At 47.6% G+C, this 24,202-nt stretch overlaps 1 protein-coding gene across 2 annotated transcripts in view; it reads left to right on the forward strand.

Annotated features, from left to right (window-relative positions):
- The first annotated feature begins 2,362 nt into the window (after positions 1 to 2,362).
- The window catches only part of RELL1 (RELT like 1), a 93,330-nt gene continuing 71,490 nt past the window's right edge, over positions 2,363 to 24,202 (forward strand). Inside the window, exon 1 of one of the 2 annotated variants that reach the window (XM_075544449.1) lies at positions 2,363 to 2,593. In XM_075544449.1, the coding sequence (XP_075400564.1) occupies positions 2,506 to 2,593 (88 nt within the window). In that variant the 5' untranslated portion in view covers positions 2,363 to 2,505. The remainder of the gene's footprint in view (positions 2,594 to 24,202) is intronic. The other variant, XM_075544448.1, reaches the window with a different exon arrangement.

The following is a 24,202-nucleotide window of genomic DNA, read 5'->3' on the forward strand; positions in this document are numbered from 1 at the left end:
GATTCTCTTTTTCAGTGAAATCCGTTGCCTTAGGCCTCCCTTTTGTGTGTGTTTTTGAGCAGTCATTTGCTCAAGGTTTGCCAACATTTCCTTCTAATCCGGGCCTCACCTCCCATGTTTCAGGAGTCTGAAGCATGGCAAGGAGGCAACTACTCAAGCTCCAGGCTCCGAAGACTTTCAGTGTTTGTGCTGATGATTCAACTTTGAGACTTTGACTTGTGCTGGTCACTGAGGATACTGCTGTGAGCAAACAGTGAGTGACAATGAATTAATTCCAAGTTATCATGGTTTTACAACCACCGTGAGTCTATTTCCTCGTCTGCAAAAGGGGCCAATTCTTCCCTGCGCTGATATGAAGACAGAGGGGATCAAGGGGCAGGGCAGGGTGTCCTGGTGGCGCCGAGCTTAAAGTACTAGACTGCTAAACAAAAGCCACTTGGAGGAAGACAATGGCAGTTAGCTTCCGAAGGTGCCATCGCGTCCACTTTGTCATAGTGGTTCTGAGAACAACAGAACAAAACAGCCTTGGTCCTGTGCCATCCTCACAATTGTTCTTATGTTTGAGTTCATTGTTTCAGCCACCGAGTCTGTCAATCCATCTTGTCAGGAGCTTTCTCTTTATTGCTTTATCCTCCCCCAGGGACTGGTCTCTTCTGTCCAAAGTACAGGAGGTGACGTCTCACCAGCCTTGCCTCCAAGGAGTGTTCTGGCTGTACTTCTTCTAAGCCTGAGTTGTTTGTTCTTTTGGCAGTCCATGGAAGTTTCAATATTCTTTGCCAACACAGTAGTTCAAACAAATGGATTCTTCTTTGGTCTTACTTGTTCAGTGTCCAGCTTTCACATACATGTGAGGTGATTGAAAATACCATGGCTTGGTGCAGGTGCACCCTAGTCCTTAAAGTTAACACTTTCAAGAGGTCTTGTGCAGCAGATTTACCCAGATGCATCCTTTGATATCATGACAGCTACTTCCATGAGCATTGATTATGGATCCAAGCAAGATGAAATCTTGGACAAGTCCAAGCTTTTCTCCATTCATCATCTTACCTACTGGTCTAGTTGTGAGGATTTGGGGCTTCTTCACACTGAAGTCTACAATCTTGGATTTTCATCAGCAAGTGCTTTGCAAGCAAGGTTGTGTCACCTGTTATCTCAGGTTAATATGCCTTCCTCCAATCCCGATGCCACGTCCTTATTGATATATTGCATCTGTCCCAGCTTTGCACACACACATTAAATAAATAAGGTGAGAGCATACAATCCTGACTAGGTAACTACGTGGGCAGTTAGACTCTGCCCTATAGGGCGGTTGTGAGTTCGAATCCACTGAAGCATAATGGTGGTGGAGTTCATTTTTTTTAAAGTGACAGGGCACTTTTTGAGAATGACCTGTATTTTGCAAGGTGCCAAGCAACCGATTTAAAAGCTAAGCAAGTTGTTTCTGGAGATCGTGTGTAGGAACTTACCCAATTCTTGTTGGGGGCCTCGAATGGAATTTCTGTTCATGGCAACCCCATGGTAGAAACTGCCTCACAGGGTTTTCAAGGCTGTAACCTTTTAGCCCATAGCACAGTTTAAATGGAAGCAGCTATCAGAGGAACTTTAAAGTGATGTCTTTCCGCCACATTTTTTCAAGGAGGCAAACGTTGAGAGCCTTTCCCCCAACCCAAAGCAAACTCACTGCCACTGAATGGCACCGGGCCAGGGAAGAACTGGCCCCTCTGTGTCCAGGACTGTAATTGTTTATAGGAGTAGAAAGCTGCCTGGCTGCCGGGGAGTGGCTGGTGGATTCCAACTGCTGACCTAGAGGATTGCAGCCTAATGCGTAACCACTATGCCACCAGTTCTGGTGAGGAATGTCGGATAGAGATCCCAATGGGGAGAGGGCGCTCTCCGGGCCTGCCTGCCTTTGCCTGGCAGCGCTTCCTACGTGCTCGCTCTAGCTTGCTCTCCCAGAACCCGCGCAGACCAACCGCCAGCACGCAGCACGCGGCCCCAGCCTCCGGCTCCCGCTTAATCCTGGCGCCAGAGGTGGAGCGAAACTGGTCAAGAGGCGGGCACAGCAGGGGGTGGGGCCAGGGCAGAGTGGGCGGGGTGGGCCTCGCGGAGGAGTGGGCGGATCGACGGAGAGGCCAGACCGGGTCAGGACAGAGGAACGGGCGGGAATGGGAGGGCGGGGCGGGTCTCAGCAGTGCCCAAGAGAGGCTTAGGCGGGCCGAGGTGGGCGGGGCCAGATGGGGCGGGGCCCATCGGGCCGTGTGGGCGGGGCCCTGGCCTGGCCCTGAGAGGCAAGGCGGGGCGGCGGGGGAGGGCGGGGCCGGCGGGGGAGGGCGGGGCTGGAGGGGCGGTGTTTCTACAAGCGGGCGCAAAGCCCCGCCACACTCTGCCTGTCACTCAGTCAGTCAGTCCGTCGTTCGTTCGTTCTGCGGGCTGCTTCCCGGCACCGGTCAGCCTGCCGGATTCCTAACGCGGCGCCCCGAGTGAGGAGGGCCACGGGACGCGGCGATGGTTCCGCGGGGTCTCCCGGGGTCCGTCGTCCTCGCCGCTGCGCTCTTGGTGGGAGGTGCCGCGAGCTCGCCGCTGGAGGCCCCCAGTGAGTACCTGACGGGAACCGGGCACCCGGTGTGGAGTCCCGTCCCCGGCGGGCAGGGCCGAAGGCGAGGGGTCGGGACCCCAGCCCGCTGCTGTGCCCGCGCGCCCCGCCGCGTCCCGGCGCTGCCGCGTGACCGGCGCTGCACATCTGGCTGCCCTGGGGTGGCCCGCACCGGGCGGGGCGCGGCGCGGCGCGTGGCGGTGGCTCCCGTCCCGCCCTTCCCTCCGGGGAGTGGGGATCCGGCCGGGCCTCGGCCCCTCGGTGCGCTTCCGCCCGCGCGGCCTCGCGCTCGCAGCCCCTTGTCCGCCGAGACCCGGAGAGCTGGAGTTCCCGACTCCGGGGACCGGTGTGCTGCCCCCGCCGCCGCCTCGCCGCCCCCCCGCTGCGCGGTCGCTGAACCGCCAGGAGTTAGTTCTCAGCTCTTTCCGCTTTCCAACTTTTCTTTCATGTTAACGGTTGATGAAATCTTGTGGGGATTTCCGCGTTTCTTTCCACGGATCCCAGATAAATCAAGCTGGAGAATGGGGCGGGGGGCGTTAGTAAACTATTTATTTACTTGTTTATATTTGTGTATGTCACCACCATAGCCATTGAAGGCAGGGCAGGGATGCTGAAGGTGATGTTCCTGATTTAGGATCTGTGGTTGCGTTCTCCTAAGAGGGGTTGTCAACTTTGATGGGAACCTACCTTTGTTTTTGAGAACTGCAGTCTGCTCACCATTCATCCCCCTCGTCATTACCAACCTCATAGCAGTAGTTGAAAAAAATAAGCGTAAACGCTTACTTTCTTGAAGAAGGTCCAACGTGGGGCTACCACGCAGCCTGGAATCTTATTACATCAGCACGTTCTTCCAGCCTGTCTTCAGGGCAGCTCCTCTTCTTAAGCACTTGGCAGCCGTCCAGGGGCGACTGCCTCCTCCTTAAAAAGGCTCCAGTCTTCTGGATCCTGAGAAAATCCAGATGGGATCCAGCTGGTTGGGTTACACAGGTTGGTCACTCCGGCCTCCACTCTTTCATAGAAACCAGATCAAGTGAGGAAGGGAACAAGATGTATAACATAATGTCCCCTGAGTCTTTATTAGCAGACCAGTGCTTCCTGCAGCCAGCTGCCCTGGGGGAGCTAGCAGCCAGTGATGTGTTTTAGTGGATGGTGGGAGAGTTTGGTCTTCATCCAGTGGTTCATTGCCTGGCCAGGTAGGTGCATTGTTGTTGTCATCTTTTTAGCTGCCATTGAGTGGGCCTCGCTCCTAGGCACCGTGTAACACAACCGGCCTGGACTGCTGCTCCCTTGGGTGACTACTGGCTGATTTTCAGAAGTAGACTGTGAAGTCCCACTTTGTGTTCTTTGGCTGGAAACCTGAGCAGTGTCTCCATTGCCAGGGATGGGTGATTGGTGGCGGTGGTGGTGGTGTTAGGTGTCCTCAAATTGGCTCCGACCCATAGCGATGGGTGGCACCGGGCATGAAAGCCAAGCCAAGCCAAACCTGTTGCTTTCAAGTTCATTCCCAGTGATGGAAACGCCAGGTGTTTACTAACTGCTCTATAGAATTTTCTAGGTGGTAATCTTCATGGAAACGGATTTCCAAGCTCTTCCTCCACGGCGTGGGGGAGCTTAAGATTTTAGGTTTATAGTTGAGCACAGACCTTGGCACAGTCAGGATCAAATCATGTGCCGCCCCCCATGCTCCCCCCACCCCCAGGTTGTAGACAGCACCTAGAGGGCATGTCAGTTGCCTTAGAGTGTGGAGAAGAGCTTAATTTGGGAATAAAACTGGTAAAAATTCAGCACAGGAAGATTGCAGTTGGCTATCAGGAAATCCTTCCTAAGTGCAGGCTTATGTTCTGAAGGCTCTCTGAGCAGCATGCAGCTCTCAGAACTGGAGTGCAATTTAAGAAAACGTTCATCAGATTGCTCAGTAACGTTCTGATGAAAGTTTAAGCTGAGGATACGGAGTATGAATTTGTTGTGTCTTCAGGCCTGTAGGAAGAGAGGATGGCCTGAGCAGCCTACCGTCTGGTCCCCTGGAGTCTAAAGAACACATTAATGTGTAGTTTAGGGAAGTGGGAAGAACAGGATGGGAACTAATGTACTTGCTGCATGCCAGGTTTTGGGCTGGCCACTTCATTGCTTCTAACACCCCGACGTGTTGATTCTTAGGGAGGGAACTGAGGCCCAGAGTCTAAAGCGTTTGTTCATTACCACACAACCTGTATCAGCCAATGTTTAATCAGAAGCTAAACCACCGAGGGGTGTGAGGCTCTTTCTCTTTCTATGTATCTTTATCTGGGATTTGTATTCTACTCTGCTTAACTCCCACATCCCTCCCTTTCACTGTCCCCGGCTGCTTGCAAGCAGAACACGAATCACCCTTGGTGGTCTGGACTAGTGGAGGGTGTAAGCAACAGGCCTGCTGTTAGCTGCTGCTGTACTGACTCCGAGCGATTTCATGCACAGAACCAAAGAACAAAACACTGCCCCATCCTGTGCCATCCTGAGGATCTGCTTGGAATCAGACTGTTGTCATCCATATTGTTTTCATTGGCTGAGTTTTTGGAAGTAGATGACCAGGCCTTCCTTGTTGGTTTCAGCCTAGAGTGCCACGGAACGCTATCCAGCATCATAGCAAACACATAGCTCTGTGGCTGCTGTGCTCATGAGGTGCATGGGTCAGAATGTCCTGCTTGGAAAGCAAGAATTCTACCACTGTATGTGCTTAAAAACTGTCATCCGGGATAGGAGAGCAGGTGGCTGCACAGGAGGGAGCGATGCAGTCTCACTCTCTGCCGAAACCTCAGTCTCTTAGTTGTTACACTTGAAAGGACACTTTGGCACATTTCCATAGGAGCCTTGGTTAAAGCCCTCATTAAAGCGCTGGCCTGCCAACAGAGTGGTTGGCAGTTCAAACCCACTGGCCCCTCTGCAGGAGAAGGTTGAGGCCATCTGCCACTGTAAATATTGCAGCGTGGGATACCCCTTGGGGCAGATCAACTCTGTCCTACAGAGCAGCTGGGAGGTGGCAGTAGGTTTAAGGTGTTGTCCTACCCCCCACCCGGCTTATTTACATTTCTAATGAGAGTCACTGGGCTGGACTGCCCTGCTTTTCCAGATCTCCCAAGCGGTCCTTCTCTGTCGGGGCGCAGTCTTTTGCCTCTGCTGCTTGTTTCACTGGGAATCACTTACATTTTCCTCCTCAGACAGTTTTCCACCTTATATAGGTTTTACTCTATGAAGGGGCTTCAAAAAGTCCATGGGAAAATGTAATTAAAAATGATGGTTTTTTCCATGAGCTTTTTGAAGCCTCCTCAAATATCCCTTCAATTCTTGGGCAACCTTCCCTTTGGGTTCATTTGTTTCCCATGCAGACTGTGGGTCTGGCCGGCAGGTATGAGTGGGTGGACAGGGCACTGGAGCTGGCGACTTGCACTCACGTTGTTGGGCTTCCAACTTCTAGACTGTTCATTTGGAGGCTCAGACTCTCCTGCCATGTGCTTTATTAACTTCCAGCTCTCCTCTGGGCAGGGAGCTCTCCTCTGGGCAGGGAGCCTGCCCTCTCTTACTATGGTCTAGTAGGTGCCTTCGAGCTGGTTCCGACTCATAGCAACTCTGTATACAACAGAAAGAGACAGCGCCTGGACCTGGGTCATCTTCACAATTATTTTTTTGAACCCATTGTTGTTGCTGCTGTGCCAGTTCCATCTCATTGAGGAGTTTGCCCTTTTTTCCCAGTCACTCTACTCTCCAAGGACTGGCGTCTCCTGACATCGTGCCCAGAGTTCGTGACTGAAGTGCAGCCGCCCTGGTTCTAAGGCATATTCTGGCTGTGCTTCTTCCAAGACAAGATTTGTTTGTTTTTTGACAGACCGTGGTGTGTATTCAGTATTCTTGGCCAGCTGTAGGTCCACGTCAATACGCAGCTCTCAGTGCCTTTGAGTTGATTCTGACGCATAGCTGCCCTCCAGGACAGAGTAGGACTGCCCTTAGTGTGTGGATTTGCACAACTGTCCTCCTGCGGGGAGTAGAAAGCCTCTCCTGACTGTGGTTGGCAGCCCAACATGTCCCCACTATGTCCCCAGGGCTCCTAAGACACAGAAAGGGGGCAAAATGTTGGGGAAGCACCCCTCAGAGCTTGGGAAATGAAACATGAAAACTTCACCCCCACCCTTCCCGAAATAATCAAGCAAACTTTGCAGTTTCAGAAGTTGAATTTGAATAAGAGATGTTAAGTCCCAGGTGTTGAAAACTAACAAAAGTCTATCTTGAGCCTGCGTGAAGAACTGTTTGGCTCTTACGTTGAAGTCTACATACAGGAACAAAAGGGACATTATTTAAGATGGACAAAAAGATGATCTAAATTGTTACTGACTAAAGCAATTTTAATCCCTGTAGGACACTTAGTTCTTTGGAACGCTGGTGGTGGAGTGGTTACAGTGCAAACAGAAAGGTTAGCCGGTCAATCCCCCTAGTTGCACCTGCAAAGACAAGTGTGGCAGTCTGCATCTGTAAAGATTTACTGCCTTATGGGGCAGTTCTGCCGTTTCCTGTAGGGTTACTATTAGTTGAAACGGATTCGACAGTAGGGGGTTCTGGCTTATTCCCATTGTTGGAAGCATGTGGAGTGAGTCTGGTGTGGCTGACCAAGGCTAGTGCTGGAATTTGGAGCTAATAGATTGTGGACACAATGCTGTTTTTTGAAAAATGAATGCAGGGTTTATTTTTATGTATTTTGTGGCAGGTATAGGTTTAAGTACTAACATCAATTAACTTTTATAATACTTCATTTGTACTTATGTCAATTATGTAATATCTTTCATTCCTATGTTTATAGATAATGGAAATTGAGTCTGGGAAGGTTAACTTGAACAAGTCATTCAAGGGTGCAAGATGGATCTGAGTTTGGGTCAGATCTCGTTGTTTCTGAAGCCTATTCTATGAAACAATTTTGCTTCTCTGTTCTTTTTGTTTTAGGATATTTATAAATAATCACGAAGGGGAGGATAATAGCCTGGTGTGGAAGCACATCCTGTGTTTACAAATTGAGAGCCCCAGGCTTGAAGTCAAAAGTCAAGAAGAGTTCATGTCACCCGTCCCCATTTCTCTGTATGTACAATGGGCATTATTCCAGCTCATCATTGTTTGCCTTACTGGCTACTCTAAGGACCAAAAGTGTTATCTCTGAAAGCACTTGGCAAATGGCAAAACGGCATGTTTTTATTCTTTTATCTATTCTTTTGTATTTGCCTCTCCAGTGTACCCATTGGGCTTGAGATGTGTGACAGTGGGAGCTGAACTAAGGCATGAAGGCCCCAGGTGCTAGAAGATGCTGCCTCTGGAGCTGACAGTGGCATTGCCATAATAGGTTCACTGTATGTTTGCAAAAGCCCCATGTGTCACTTCATGTGCATGAATCTGCTGCCATCTTGACTGGGTCTTCCAACCAAACTGCCATCGAGTCTATTTTGACTCACAGTGACCCTATAGGCCAGGGTAGAACTGCCTCTGTGGGTTTCCAAGACTAACTCTTTACGGGAGTAGAAACCACCTCCCTCTATTTTCTACTTTCCTTATATCTGTAATACAGTGCTCTAGGTGCTTTTGGGAAATTCTCCAAAAGATTTGGGGAGATCACCCAATATCCCATTACTCCCTGTGTTAACAAAGCGTTATTTCCTTCTGAAAATCTATGTTTTACCTGAATTGGGTCATGGTGCAAAACTAATTTTGAATCCTGCCATTTTCCCCTACTGTCTAAAGCAGTGGTTCTCAACCTTTCTAATGCTGAGACCCTTTAATACAGTTCCTCATGGTGTGGTGACCCCCAACCATAACATTATTTTCATTGCTACTCATAACTGTCATTTTGCTACTGTTATGAATCTGGCGATCTTGTGAAAGGGTTGTTCACCTCCAAAGAGGTCGTGACCCACAGGTTGAGAACCACTGGTCTAAAGGGGGTCTCATTTCCTGAGACTCTTGACAATGGTTGTATAACATTCCAGTCTATGGCTCCGTCGAACCTGACCTCCCTGACTCTCATTGTAGGAGACTTCAGTTGTTGTGATTTTTTTTTTTCTCATTTAAAATAAAATGCCTGTGCCCGTGAGCTAGCTCCTTTTCTGGTCAAGTTTTGGCCCTGGAGTTAGATGATCTCTCAAAGAAATGATTCCTGACTGAAAAAGTTCCCCAGGCTGGTTTGATGGCACCAGAGTGGATGGCCTGAAAGGTCCTCCCCATTTACAGTCTCCCAGCAATGGGCAAAAGGACTCACTTTGGGAATTCTTTTGGAAGATAACTGTGCTGATTTGCCGGCCAAAAATCAGCACCTAGTTTGTTTTAATGTTTACATCTTAGATTACTGATAGATTGATTTTTTTAACTGATATTTAAGCCTCTGATACTCACTGCTATCGAGTCAATCCCGAGTCATAGGTACCCTGTAGCATAGGATAGGACTGCCCCTGTGGGTTTCTGAGACGGAAACTCCACCGGAGTAGAACGCCTCATCGTTCTCCTGTGGCGTGGCAGTGCTTTGGAACCGCTGACCTTGGGGTCAGCAGCCCATTGTGTAGCCAGTATGCCATCAGGGATACATATCTGTAATTGCTGGTGTCGTCGTGGGTTACACTTGGTGCTGCTAAGCGGGCTGAGGTGGTCTGCTCCTGGAAACAAAAAGGGTCCACACTACTCTGCCCATTGGGTCACTGTGAGTCAGAATCGAGACTCCATGGCAGTGGGTTAGGTTTGGGTAAATCCTTATGGACAATTGTCAAGTCAACCAGTGTCCGAAAACCAGAAGTTTTTAGTCGACTATTGGCCTACTTTGCTGATAGAAATCCTGACCAGAGGCAGTGGAGCTGCTGTGATGGCTGTTTATCTCATACCATTTAGATACTGGTGTTGTGCGACAGCGGTGTTAGTGAAATTGTTTGCTGAGTACCACATAGTAGATATTGAGTACATTGCATTTCCTTTCTGGATTCAGAAAGTCTCGATTTCAAGAATCAGAAAGCCCGAATTTCAGGAAGCACACATGACTTGAGATTTTCAGATAAGGGACCATGGTCCTCAATTTCCTCTTCTGTGAGTCATGATCTGTTTATGTTTGTGTGCCTCAAAAGTAAGAGAGCCCCAAATATTATCATTTCCTATGAGGGGAATAACTTCAAACAAGAGGCACTCCCCCCCCCCCCCCCGGTATTCCAGTGTGGAGTCTAAGATATCCCCATACTCCAAGTGGTGACCATTATATTGGGAACCTGAAGGCTAAGTATAGGAGCCAGTCACAAATCTCCACCCACCCCCCCTCTCTCCTGCCAAGATTGACAGATACAGGCCCTCTTTGTATAAGGGAAAAGGAATCCACCCACGGGGCAGCTTGTGCGTGAAGGGCTGGAGGGGAGCAGATCTGTGGCATCTCCAATCATCCCACTGGGAGGAGCCTTGTGCTGAACTTGTTGGATTCACAGGACCTGGTTTTTCCAGTATTCTCTTTTCAGGACCTCAGGGCTCCGAGACTTTGTGTCTCCACTCCTCAGCCTGAAGGTCTTGTGTTTCGTGAGTCTGCTGCCTCTTTTTCTGTCCACACGCCCATGCCCATGTGTACCTGCATTCCAGGCACTCTTAAAGGACCTATCTTAGAGATACACGGAAGTCTGGAAACAAAACAAAGCAAAACACAGTACTTTTTTTGCTCATTTGGATTATTGAGAAAGTAATAGGAGTTGCCTCAGGGGGCAGGGGAAAGCTGGGCTGCATCCTCCTGTAAAGAGTTGCAGTCCCAGAAACTCCGCGGGGCAGGTCTGCTTTGTCCGAGGGACCTGCTGAGTCAGCATGGGCTTGATGGCAGCGGATTTAGTTTCTGCACTTGTCTCATGAGATGGCTGCGGCAATTAGATATGTGAGTGCTTGGTATATGATTTGGCACCAGAAACAGTTGTTGTTGGGTGCAGCTCATGGTGACTCTAAGTGTGTCAGAGTAGAACTGTGTGGAAGCGGGGTGCAAGTGGGCTTTGAGGAAGCACTGTTGGGTAGTGCCCATGGCCCCGGTCATGAAGAGGCATAGGAGTTAGTGCGCTTGGTGGAGTGCTCTCTTGGGTGCTAGGGAATTGGTGGGACAGAGTTAACCAGAATGAGTTAAGCAAGGGGAGAAAGAGCGAAGGAAACCATCATCCTTGGAAGGGGAGATGGTGACACTCTGGGAAGAACCTGAAGATTCACCACTGGATTATCTTCAGTCAGCTGTTCTGGAGGTCGTTCCCCTCTAGGCCTTGAGGTGACTGTCATGTGACAAACTTCTGGATTATGCGGAATCTGGTCATGGCTCATCGTCTCGTTGCCCGCCCGGTGAGTGTTCTGAAGAAGTCGAATTTGCTGATGAGGAAAATGAGAACTGGGAGGAACCCTGAAGACCTCCTCAAGGCTGCTTTTGTAGCAGAAGAGCAAACAGAATGGACAGCGGGTTTTAAGTGGGTTTCTTGCCTCTGTCTAGGACCCCTCCCATGGTGTCCCACTTCTCGCCTGATCCAGGTGGATGCATATGCTTTTGCTCCATTTGTCCCCGGTCCTCCCGCTCCATGATCTGTGTTTCTCAGATCTTTCAACCTGTGTGGGAGCAAGACCTGAGAGAAACGGCTTTGGCCAGCAGATATAGCCTGTGCCCTTCTTAGTCATGCCTTTAGAGTCAGAAGACACTGGGGGTGGTCATCTTGCGATTCACTCCCTGCGTTTGCAGATGGGGAAATAGCTTCAGAAAGGCTGCGTGGCCCGTGGCTGCAGTCCGTAGTGGAGGACTCGCTGGTCAGGTCTGGTGAGGGAGGGACTGTGTGTCTGTTCCCACAGGACTGGAAGTAGCAGACACTTAACTACTGGGACACAGGAAGGAAAGGAGAAGGGAGGAAAGAAGGTAGCCGGAGCCAGAGCGGAGCTGTTTGGATTTCTGGCCTGAGGCTGTCATGTCATGATGCTGTGCAGAGCTGCCGTGTCCAGTGCTGTGTTCCCTTGGACTCGCACTGGTGGGAGTCCTTGTGCACCTTTGTCTTGTCTGCCAGCCACTCTGGGTCACATAACTCCGAAGGCCTGGGGTGGAAAAATCTTGTCATGGAGGGGAAGAAAGGACGACAGTAAAAGCCATACCTTTCTGCCATCGATGAATATGAAATGATTCTGGGATATTTGAAAATGTAAGTGCAGAGTTTCAGTGAAAATGCTTGAAAACGCTACTTCATTCACAAAACTCTTTTCAGAGACAAACTTCATTTGTGTTATTACACCATTTACAAATGCATCCATTAATTGTATATATAACATATCCCTAATTTTATACTTTATCATTCAGAACGCTATTTCACGAATTGCTTTCTTGCTTTATTAACCGGTCAGTAAATGTTAACACAGACAGTGCCTCCAGCGTGGTGCACACAGTAAACACCCATCGCTGCTAACTGAAAGGGTGGAGATTTGAATCCCCCCAGAGGTGCCTTGGAAGAAAGGCCCAGCAATCTGCCACTGGAAAAGCATTCTGTGGAGCAGAGCTCTATACTGACACATTTGGGGTTTCCAAGGGTTGGAACGAACATGGTGCCAGCTGGTTAATGTGTGCAAGGCACTGTAAGTATAAAGGAGTGTGAACAAAATTGGCTTCTTCCTGCCTGGATGGAGCAAGCAGGCTATCAGGGAAGGCAGTTAAACGAGCAGTCGTGATCAAGTGTCATGAGAGCCTTGATAAGCAAAGTGTGACACCAGGCCAAAGTCCTTAACCTAGGGCTGTGCTTCCATGTGGGGAGAGAAACCGGGTTGAACCGGACTTTCTGGATTAGGTGAATGTAAACTCTGGAAGTGTAGGAGGTGGCTAGGTGAAGAAGGGAAGAGGCGATGGGTGGCAAGAGAGTAAGGGAGGCTGTAGCCATGGCATCTAAGCTGCAGGGCTACTGGTCTGGGGTGAAGCTGAGAAACGAGGAGCTCAAGTAGAAAGCAAATCTTTGAGAATGATGATGGCAACAAATGTACCAATGTGCTTGACACCATGGATGGGTGGATTATGATAAGAGTTGTACGAGCCCCCAATATAATGATTTATATAAAAAACAAAAATGGGTGAAGAAAAGACCTGCTGACCGCTCCTGTGAAGTTTGCAGCCTTGGAAATGGGGGTGGGGTGGGGGTCGTCTGGAGTCACTATGAATCAGAATCAACTTGAAACTACACAACTTCTTGGCCCAGCTCTGTCCTGTCTCCCACTCTTCCTTCAAGCTGAGATCAAGAGTAGCTTCCTAAACACCTCTCTTAGATTTCCTCACGGATTCTACCTCCCTCCTGTGAGTGTACATCAGTCACTCTGATGAGTGCATGTTGTCTTTGTCCCACATCACTTAACCCTTCACTAGGGACAGTTTCTTTTTAAAACCATTTTATTGGAGGCTCGTACAACTCTTTATCACAATCCATACATCCATCCATTGTGTCAAGCACATTTGTACATTTGTTGCCATCATCATTCTCAAACATTTTCTTGCTACTTGAGTCCTTGGTATCAGCTTCTCATTTTTTTACCCCTCTCATCCCCACCCTCCCTCCCTCATGAACCCTTGATAATTTATAAATTATTATTATTTTCCATGTCTTACACTGACCGATGGCTCCCTTCATTCACTTTACTGTTGTCCATATGCCGGGGCAGGGGTTATATGTAGATCATTGTGATTGGTTCCCCCTACCTTACCCTTCCCTTCCTGGTGTGGCTACTTTCAATATTGGTCCTGAGGGGGTTATCTGTTCTGGATTCCTTGTGTTTCCAGCTCTGATCTGTACCAGTGTACATCTTCTGGGCTAGCCTGATTTGTAAGGTAGAATTAGGATCGTGATAGTGGGAGGGCAGGAAGCATTAAAGAACTTGAGGAAAATTGTATGTTTCATCGATGCTATACTGTACCCTGACTGACTTTGTCTCCTCCCTGTGACCTTTTCTGTATGGGGATGTCCAGTTTCCTATAGATGGGCTTTGGTTTTCCACTCCATGCTCTCCCTTATTCACAATATAATTTTTTGTTTTAGGTCTTTGATACCTGATCCCATTGACACTTCATGATCACACAGGCTTGTGTACTTCTTCCATGTGGGCTTTGTTGCTTCTCAGCTAGATGGCCAATTGTTTATCTTCAAGCCTTTAAGATCTCAGATGCTATATTTTTTGCCAGACACCATCAGCTTTCTTCACCACATTTGCTTATGCACCCACTTTGTCTTCAGCGATCCTGTCGGGAAGGTGAGCCTCATGGAATGCCAGGTAAATAGAACAAAATGTTCTTGCACTGAGGGAGTACTTGAGTAGAGGCCCAATGCCCATCTGCTACCTTAATACTAAACCTATAAATATATGCACATAGATCTATTTCCCCATCATCATATATAAATATATTTATATATGTACATGCCTGTATTTAGTTGAATGCTTAGCCTCTATTAAATGCCCTTTGCCTCCTAGTTCTTTCCTCTATTTCCTTTTACTTTCCTCTTGTCTCACTGTCATGTTCAGCCTTCATTTGGGTTTTATTAATTCCTCTTGGTTACATTACCCTTGATCAAGCCCTACCAGGCCTACTACACCCTCCTTACCATCGATTTTAGATCACTTGTTGTTCCCTTGTCCCTGGGTTTGTTAATACCCATTTGCTTCCCAACTCCCCCACCCCCCGCCTATCCCTCTCCCATGTCACCCCAGAACCTTTGGTCTATTGATTTCTGCGCCAGATTGTTTATCCTGTCTAATCTAAATAGACATGCACAGCTAATATATGCACAAAAACCAAGACAGAGCAAAACAAAGCAACAAAAGAAAACAAAACCAACAATGAAAGAAAGAAAAGCCTATAAATAGTTCAAGGTCTGTTTGTTGACCTTCAGGAGTGTTTTCCAGTAGAGTCTGATGGGGTGCCATGCCTGGCCCCACAGTCGTTTATTTTTTTATATTCCCTGGGGGCTTTGTTGCTCTGCTCCCTTGCTGTTCCATGTCCTTAGTGTTTTGCCTCGGTGTGGTGGGGTAAGATCAGGCACAATTCCCACACCGTGGCTCCAGTGTTGTCCCCTGTAGCACTATGGGTCAGTGAGGGAAATTGTGTCTCGTAGTGGGGCCAGCCCTATGGTCTCTGCATTGGCTGCTCTGAGCAGGAATATCATCCTCAAGGCTTTGTGGACCAGAATGCGCTCCACTCTCTTCCTCCCCCTTCATTTGCTCCTGTGTGCTCTGATCAGATATGTCCCTCTCCTTGAGAAGTAGCTTTAGTGCTGTCCTCTGAAGTGAATTCTTTGGGGGGTGACGAGTGGGGGCTGTCCAAGTAGTTGGGATTGGGGCTAGGCCCTCAGACCTCTCTTGGTTCCCAGTTTCTTGCCGGTATGTTGCATTCATATCTTGGGGACGGTTCTTTTGTTTCGCTGGAGCTTCCCCGGGTGGCGGAGCACAGGCACACTGAAGTGTCAGATGGCTTCTCCAAACTTCCTTCTTGAACCATGGTAAGGGGCAGGCTGCAGCATCCTCTGCTGTCTTGGTGACAAAACATGCAGAGGGGAATGACAAAGAGGAAGAGAACTTAAATGACTTGTTTAAGTCTCCCGTGAGGAGAAGCCAAAGCACCCTCTGTGCATGTTTTTCATGTGCTCGCTGCTTTGTAGGGAAGTCTATGCTCAGCACTCCTGGCAAAAGGAAAGTTCTAGATTTTATTTTTCTTGTTTTCCTATTATGCCCATGACTCTCTTTTAAAGAGAAAACTAAGGAAGCTTATCAGTTGAATATAGGTATTGTTAGAGAAGTGATGATTTTAGGAATTCTTTAGGAATGATTCATCTGCTTATAGAGTATATGTAAATAATATACACAATTTTATTGGGGGATCTTACAGATCCTTGTAACAATCCATACATCAGTTGTATCAATCACATTTGTGCATATGTTGCTATCATCATTTTCAAGGCATTTTCTTTTTGCTTGAGCCTGTGGTATTGGCTTTAATTTTTTCTTTTCTCCCCACCCTCCCACCTTCGTGAACCCTTGATAAGTTATAAATTATTACTATTTTCATATCTCACACTGTCTACTGTTTCCCTTTACCCTTGTTTCTGTTTTTCGTCCCCTGGGGCGGGGTGGATGGTGGGGGCACTTATACCTGGATCATTGGGATCGGTTCCCCCTTTCTCCCTCTTCCCCCACTTTCCCCGTATCTTATGGTATTGCTACTTCCATTACTGGTCCTGAGGAGTTTTATCTGTCCTTGATTCCATGGTGAGAGCTTTTATCGGTACCAAAGTACATGCTCTGTTCTAGCTAGATATGTAAGGTAGAATTGGGGTAATGATAGTGGGGGGGGGGGAAGCTTTAAAGAACTAGAGGAAATTTGTGTGTTTCATTGGTGTTATACTGCACCTGGCTGATGCGTCCCTTTTTTGTGAGATGTCCCATTGCCTACAGATGGGCTTTGGGGTGTGCTTCTTCCATGTGGGCATTGTTGCTTCCCTGCTGGATGGCCACACGTTTAAGTCATTAAGACCCCAGACACTATATCATTTAATAGCCTATATCTTATCAACTTTCTTCATCACATTTGCTTATGTACCCATTTTGTCTTCAGTGATGTGTTGGGAAGGTGAGCATCACAGAATGCCAGGTTATTAGAACAAAGTGTTCTTGCATTGAGGGAGGACTTGAGTAGAGGCCTAATGCCTGTCTGCTGCTTTAATACTTAACATATTATGTATACAGGTTTATGCCCCTCTCATTATATTTACATATATACATGCATATATTTATACTACCATAAATATCTTTTGCCTCCTAGTTCTTCCCTCTATTTTTAGAGAACATATTTCAAAGGGTCATTCCATCATCATGCCATTAGGCTTAGAAATGATGTTTAAAAATTTTTGGCAGGAGGGTGATATTCAGAAAAAAGATCGAGTTCAGTTTCCTTATTTAACAAAAATTAGATCATCATGCCATTAGCTTTTCTTCACTGGTCTGATAAGCTAGGTTGAGTGGTTAAAAATTTGTTAAGAACTTATAATAAAATGTTGGCAAGTCCCTGGGTAATGCAGATGGTTAAATGCTTGTCAACTAGCTAAAGATTGGCAGTTTGAGTCCACACACACCCATTTATTGTATAACCACCACCATCACCACTAAGAGGTGCTATGGAACACAGGCCTGGCTGTCAGCTTCTGAAGTGCTCCGGCCTGGCGATCCCTATGAAGCGGTGCTGCTGTTGCTCACAGGGGCTTGCTGGGAATGAGAGGTGACCCATCAGCAACTGACATCAGCATGACCTGTGACAGATTACGCTGGGAGCTGGCATCCCGCCCCACCTTCCTCTCCCATGCATGTACATGCACAGGCATAGGGGTCGTTTTGCTGCGCTTCCTCTAAGACCTGCAAGTGGGAAGGATTCAGTCAGCTTGGACGGGGAGAATTCCACTTCCTCACAGTAGAACAACGCAGGAGCACTGGCTTTCAAGTCTTCTGACACAAACACACATGATAGCTGGAAGTCCCCAGCATAGTCATGGGAATCATTCACTGTACATGAAGCTCCCGCCTGGAGTTTCCTGGCATTGGGGAAGTGGCAGATGGCTAATGGGCAAGGCACTCCTTCGTTTTTCCCTGCAATTTTGTGCCAGATGCTCCGATGGCTTCAGTGCTTTTGCTGCTTCCTCGGTCCTCCCGATGTACCTCCCCCTTTATTCAAGGTAAACCATATACTGCCACCCAAAGCAAAGAGCCCAGGGATAGAGCCCGAAGCTGGGCTCCGGAGGTACACTCCGTTCACGATCGTGCTCGTCCCCGCCGGCTCTGCAGTTATAGCTCGTCGATACTTTATTCTTTATACGTGGTGTGCGAGTGATTTAAAAATGAGGGACTTCTTTATTTAAAATGCTATTCATGTTGGCAGGAGTGTAACGGGAATAAAACCTTTGTTTCTGCCCTCCACAAACTGACGGCTAAACAGGAGGATATACCAGAGATGCCCTGAGACACTGCAGTATGAGGGAGTAGTCTGGCCCTGGGAAAGGCCTAAACTTAAGATGTGGCCCTGCGACTTTGAGCAAGATGCTTGAATTAGGGTTCCAGTTTCTTTTTCTTTTTTGAAAATAGTCCTATTGTGTTTGCGAATTCACGCAGCAAGTTAGATTCACTTTTAGCAATCTTTATTCTAATTATTCAGGGATATTGGTGTATCAGAACTTAACTTCTGGATACTTTAGTTTACAGTGGAATCCGTAAATTGATTTTTGAGTTCCCACATACTTTTAAGTCTCCATTGAATTCTTTTTTTTTGGCAGGGAGGAGGGCTTTATTCTCATTTTTGTTGACGTGGGCTCGGAAGGGGCAGAAAAGCGTGCATTTCAGTGGCTCAATGTGAAAAAAGTATAAACAAAGTCCCGTACGTCAGTTATTTCACATTAACAGTAGGTAAAAAAAAAAAAAAGTCAGTGCTGTGCTGGAATGCCCTGATGGCCTAGTGGTGACAACGTTCAGCTTCGACCTCCAAGGCTAGCTGTTTAGACCCCGGCAGCCAGTCGCTGCCAGCTCCCACAGAACGACAGCCTTGAAGCCCCTCCAACAGGGTCGCTCGGAGTCAGAAGCGACTCAGCACTGGGCTTGGGGCTGGCATGATACGCATTTATTTCCATTCAATAACCAACCAACCTAGCACCTTCAAAATAAATACCCATAAGCTCTTTGTAAGCACAAAAGTGTTTCAACAGGGGTTGGGTGGGGGCCCCGTCCACGGACGATGTAAAATAGCAGCACGTTCAAAGCCGAGATGAGACACGTTCCGCAAACGCCTGCCCGCCTGTCACCCTGCCTGGAACTCTCAACCTCACACTGCCACAGGAGAGCCCTGCCTCTCTGGCTCACAGGAACTCCCGCGGAGTCTCTTCAAGACCCCAAACCTTCACCGTCCCTAGGCCCCGAGCTAGGCAAACGTGTTTAGGACAAAGGAGACCAGTGTTTGAACCAGGGTGGAGAGCTTTCTCAGTGGGGTTAGTTAGCTGGCCACATTTCCAGTTGAATGCCCATGGAACTGTGGCCCGGGCCTCCCAGATGCCATCGAGCCGGCTCTGCAGCCAGTGCCTTCAGGTCTGCTGAGTGGGGGCAGGACATCTGTGGTTCATGCCCCGTTGGGCAGAAATGAGCTCTTACCCCACTGGGACACAATGGTGCCTAAGCAGGGCGCACTCACGGGTTCCGTCCCCTTTGGCACACGTTGGTCGTCAGTCCTTCCCGGTGCGTCTGACAGATGCACCAGTTTGGTTTCTTGCGGGCACTCCACCTGGACACTGCCACTCCCAGCCTTATTCTTAACAAGTCGAACCAGATACATAAAAAAAGTCAAGCATGGACGAGCAGACCGGGCAGTTACTGGAGTTACAATGTGAGGCGGGGGGGAGGGGGGGAGAGAATCATTGCTAGTACATTTTCTGTTTGGTCTTTCTCTGAGCCATGAGTTTGCCAACCGTCCAGACTATTGGTCCTTTCCGAGTGGGGACGTTCTGAGTCCTGCTCATCCGCCTGCCAGCCTGGGACCTTTATCCTGTTTCCAAGTCCTCAGAAGAGTGCCCGCCCATTCTCGGTCACCGCCGCCGAATGGGCTTGTAGACACAAAATGCCACAAGGACCATGATGACCAGCAGGATGCTGAACACGGTGCCCATCAACACCAGGTTCTGCCCCGCGCAGCACGGCGTACGGTCGGCTCCTCTCTGACGGCTGCACCGCGCCCTGTGCCTCTGCCGGCCCCGCCAGGAGGACGCTCCAGCCGAGCCCCAGCCCGAGCCATGGCCACAGTCCATTGAATTCTTTCTGACTGTTAACTGGCAATGTGCATAGCTTTGCTTTCAGGCAGAATGCATCAGAAAGTGTGATTACTGCCACTCTTGGGTAATAACAACATCTGGTCCAGGGAGGGCCAGTCTAGTCCTGGGGTGGGCCTTTGGCTGCTGGGGTCCTCTAGGCCATGAGCTGCCATGTGACTGTCTCAGCTGGAGAGTTCTGAACCAGACTTGTAAGCACTTCTGTCGAGGTTCAAGTCCATCCTCATCAGGATCCCACTCCTGCTTCTATAGTTCATTTAGCTGTGATTTGCTGCCAACCATGTTTCTGTGGTCATTTTCTGTGACCACTCCCACCCCCCCTCCCCCGTCCTATTTAAGGGGCCAATTTTTGTTAAGTTCTTGGACACCATTAATGGTTTTTTAATGATAATCTCCCTCATCCAGATAAATTTGTCTCTGCCTTTTCTTTGTCTTATATAAGACAATGTCCATAAATCTTAGTTGAGCTTTGGGATCTCTTTGTCCCTGTAACACTGATTCCATTTTCTACCACATGTCATCATCCTCATTCATTCTGATATGGTTATCCTATTCCCGGGAATCTTGTTGCCCTAAGAAGCCTTAGTGGCATAGTATGTTTCATACTGGGTTGCTCACCTCCAGGCTAGCAGTTCACACAACCACCAGCCAGCCACTTCATGGGAGGAAGATGAGGTTTTCTACTCCCAAGTTACAGTCTTGGATATACGCAGGCGCTGTTTCACTCTGTTTTACAGGGTTGCTACGAGTCAGAATCTACTCGTTGACAGTGAGTTGAGTGTGACGTGTTCAAAGTAAGCGACGTAAATTCTTGCTAATCTTGCTTCTGGAGATTCTGGAGGTATTTCATTTACAACTGACTTGTTGGTTCTTCTGACAGTCCACAGTATATTCAGTATTCTTTGCCAACCCTGCCATTCAAATGCATCTTCTCTTTTTCCCTTCCAGCTTCTACACACACGAGACAGTGGAAAAGGCCATGGCTTTATAGGGTCAATACATCATGATGTATGTATACTAGAAGCTGTGTTCTAAAGTTCGAGTGCTGGAGAATGAGAATCATGAAGTGCAGTGTATTTTCTTGATGGGTGTGAAGGCCGAGGATAGAACCTTACTGACGATGTATTTCTTAGGTTAGAGTACATCTCCGAAGTGACAGCGATCAGCTTGACCGCTGGCTTTGAGACCCTTCCTGACTTGTAGGACTGTGGAGGCCATGTTTGCTTTTCTGCCCCACTGTTGCTCAAGCAGATTGTTTTCTCTTCTCGTCAGCCATCTGACTTTAGGGCAGTCTTAAATAAAACCATTGGATCAGCGCTGGGATGATTTATAAAACCCCCGCCTAGCTGAGGGCAGGACCATTCAGAAGTAGAGCTGTTTTTCCCTCCGTCACTTCCGGCAAAGCAGTGTTTTCAGTACCTCAGAATCAATTATAATGTAATGGAATCTGTTTTGGAGGAAGGAAAACAACCTTTTGGGAAATAAGTTAGTACCCTTGAGGTGTGTGTCTGTAGACACTCGAAGTAGCGCTTGCCCAGACCTTGGACTTACTTGCTGTTCTCATTTCCTGGTTGGGGTGGGATCAGAATGGGGTGCGGATTTACTGGAGGGAAAGAGACTTGCTTTGTACTGGAGCTTAAATTCTAAGCTCAGGATATGAATACAAGACCCCAAAATCCATTTGCAGGGTCCCCACATAGATTATGTCTCCAGTGGATTCCTCAGATTGTTAACCGGGGAAGTGAGTACTGGGCTTGTCCTCTGGCAGAGTGCATGAGAAATTGGGTTACCTCCACCCCACCTGCCAGCCCAGGGAGGGGGTGTTCTGACGGAGATCACACAGTTGTCAATCCTGCGCCGACTGCTTTGGTCAGAAGTCCCTGAACCAATCTTGTAAGCTCTTCTATCCCACAAAATGTGCGTGCCCCATCATGGTTTCATTCCCACGTCTGTAATCCCACCTGTAACTGTGATGTTACGTCTGCCACCTCTGCCGCCAGTCATGCTTTCCTGACAGCTTTTTTCCCTCCACGACCTTTTAAAGCTCTGTAGCTCAGCAAACGCTTGGACACCATTATGACCTTGTGCTAATCTGGATGATGCGTTCTTAATCAATGTTCTCCGTAAGTGGTATTTGATATTTGGTTCATATGGTGGAACAGCCTATTTCTTCACTGGCTCAGTGCTGCGTCTTGATATGTTAATGAGTAAAGACTTTAAGCAAATCAAGTCTTTCTTATTGGGATAAGATCACCTCAGAAGACCAAACATTGGTACCTGGAATCATTCACCTCTTTGATGTTGTGCTGGCTTCTTATGTAGATAAAGGCTCCATGAACAATTTTTTAAATTAAAAAACAACCACTGCCATCTAGTTAATTCCAACTCATAGTGACCCTTATAGGAACAGAGGAGAGCTATTTCTTAAGATTCTAAGACTGTAAATCTTTATGGGAGCGGACAGCCTCATCTTTGTCCCTCAGAGTGATCTTACAGTTTGAATCTGATCGCTTAGCCTTCTCTGCCCCTGGGGCTCCCCCCTTTTTATTTACTAGAAAAGAGAAAAACAATGATCAGTTAAACGTTTTACTGTATGCACTGGGCAGGATAGCATGACAAGACTTGCGTTTTAATAATGTGTGTTCTAGGGTAATAAAGAAGGCCTCCTACCTTGTGGTTGACTTGTGCTTCCTCTGTCTGGTGCAGATCAACCATTTCATAGTTTGCTTCTGCCAGCTATCAGTGGAGAGGTATTCGCAGTTACAGCTAGTCTCCTTGCTAGATGTATTTTTTCCTTCTCAGCATTCTATCTTTATAGCACTAATGTTTCTATTAGGATGAACCGTGTACAGCTACCAAGATTCCCCTGTCTTGACCTCTTGGTACCACGTTTCCTATAGTTCACCATGAATGGTGATGAAGGAGGGTCTGGGTGGCACAGGCAGAAGGGTGCTCAACTACTTCGCTGAAGGATGGGCTGCCTTGGAAGACAGGCATGGTGATTTCCAGCCTATAAAATCCCATGGAACATCTCTCCTCTGCACACGTGGGAATGGATCCCTGGACTCCCTTGCAGCTGACAACAATGCCAACTGTTAATAGCGGTTCCTTCCTTACTGCCTCTGCTAGCTGCAGCTTTAAAAGCAAACAATACAAGCTTGTGATTCTGATCAAGCAGCTACAGATAATGGAAAATGTAGGAGAAACAAACACTACAATTTCTCCAATGGAAGACAAATACTTGCAATATTTGTTAGTAGTTGGAGTCATTTTCTATATGTAGCCCCCCTCCACCACCATCCATACTGTCCTTTCATAACATGTTGTGACTGTACTGTATAAATTAACAATGTTATAGAAATTAAGAAAATAAAAAGATATAAACACCTCAAACAAATAAAATTGTAATCTTAGCACTCACAGGAAAATACTGAGCATTTTAGAGTCTTTCCTAAATAAAGCCAAAACTAAATTCACTGCTATTGAGTCGGTGCTGACTCACAAGAAATAAAAACCCACACTAAACTCACTGCCATTGAGTCTGTGCTAACTTATAGCAACCCCTTGTGGGTTTCTGAGACTGTGACTGTTTGCTGACTGTTCGGATGGCAGCCCAGTGCACACCACATACCAGGCCTTCATAATTCAAGTGAGACCATATTAGCTCCAAATACTATTTCATATTTCTTTATTTTAAATCTTTTCCTTTTTTATATTGTTTTATTAGTAGCTCACAATCTATACATACATACATTAATTGTGTAAAGCACATTTTTGTATATTCATTGCCCTCATCATTCTCAAAACATTTGCTCTCCACCTAAGCCCCTGACATTAGCTAATTTCCCTCTTCCTCCCTGCTACCCCCTCTCTCATGAACCCTTGATAATTTATAAATTATTTTGTCATATCTTGCACTGTCTGATCTCTCCCTTCACCCCCTTTTCTATTGTCTGTCTCCCAGGGAGGAGGTTATATGTAGATCCTTGTAATCGGTTCTCCCTTTCTACCCCACCTTCCCTGCACCCTCCAGTTATTGCCACTCTCACTACTGGTCCTGAAGGAATCATCTGTCCTGGATTCCCTGTGTTTCCATTTCCTATCTGTACCAGTGTACATCCTTTGGTCTAGCCAGATTTGTAAGGTAGAACTGGAATCATAATAGTGGATAGGGAGGAAGCATTTAGGAACTAGAGGAAAGTTGTGTTTCATTGTTGCTACATCGAACCGACTGACTCGTCTCCTCCCAGTGACCCTTTTGGAAGGGGATGTCCAGTGGCCTACAAATGGGCTTTGGCTCTCCACTCTGCATTCCCCCTGCCTCATTCCCAATGATACGATTTTTTTGCTCTGATGATGCCTGATACCTGATCCCTTTGACACCTTGTGATCGCACAGGCTGTTGTGCTTCTTCCATGTGGGCTTTGTTGCTTCTGAGCTAGATGGCTGCTTCTTCACCTTCAAGCTTTCAAGACCCCAGACGCTATATCTTTCGATAGCCAGCCACCATCAGCTTTCTTCACCACATTTGCTTATGCACCCATTTGCCTTCGGTGATCACATCGGGGAGGTGAGCACACACTGATAACAATTTTTTGTTCTATGATGCCTGATAACTGATCCCTTCAACACCTCGTGATTGCACAGGCTGGTGTGCTTCTTCCATGTGGGCTTTGTTGCTTCTGAGCTAGGTGGCTGCCTGTTTACCCGTATTTATTTTTTAACATAACATTTTTCACTAACCCTTTAAGAATAC

Source organism: Tenrec ecaudatus, chromosome 3 (assembly GCF_050624435.1).
Source record: "Tenrec ecaudatus isolate mTenEca1 chromosome 3, mTenEca1.hap1, whole genome shotgun sequence".
Lineage (NCBI taxonomy): Eukaryota > Metazoa > Chordata > Mammalia > Afrosoricida > Tenrecidae > Tenrec > Tenrec ecaudatus.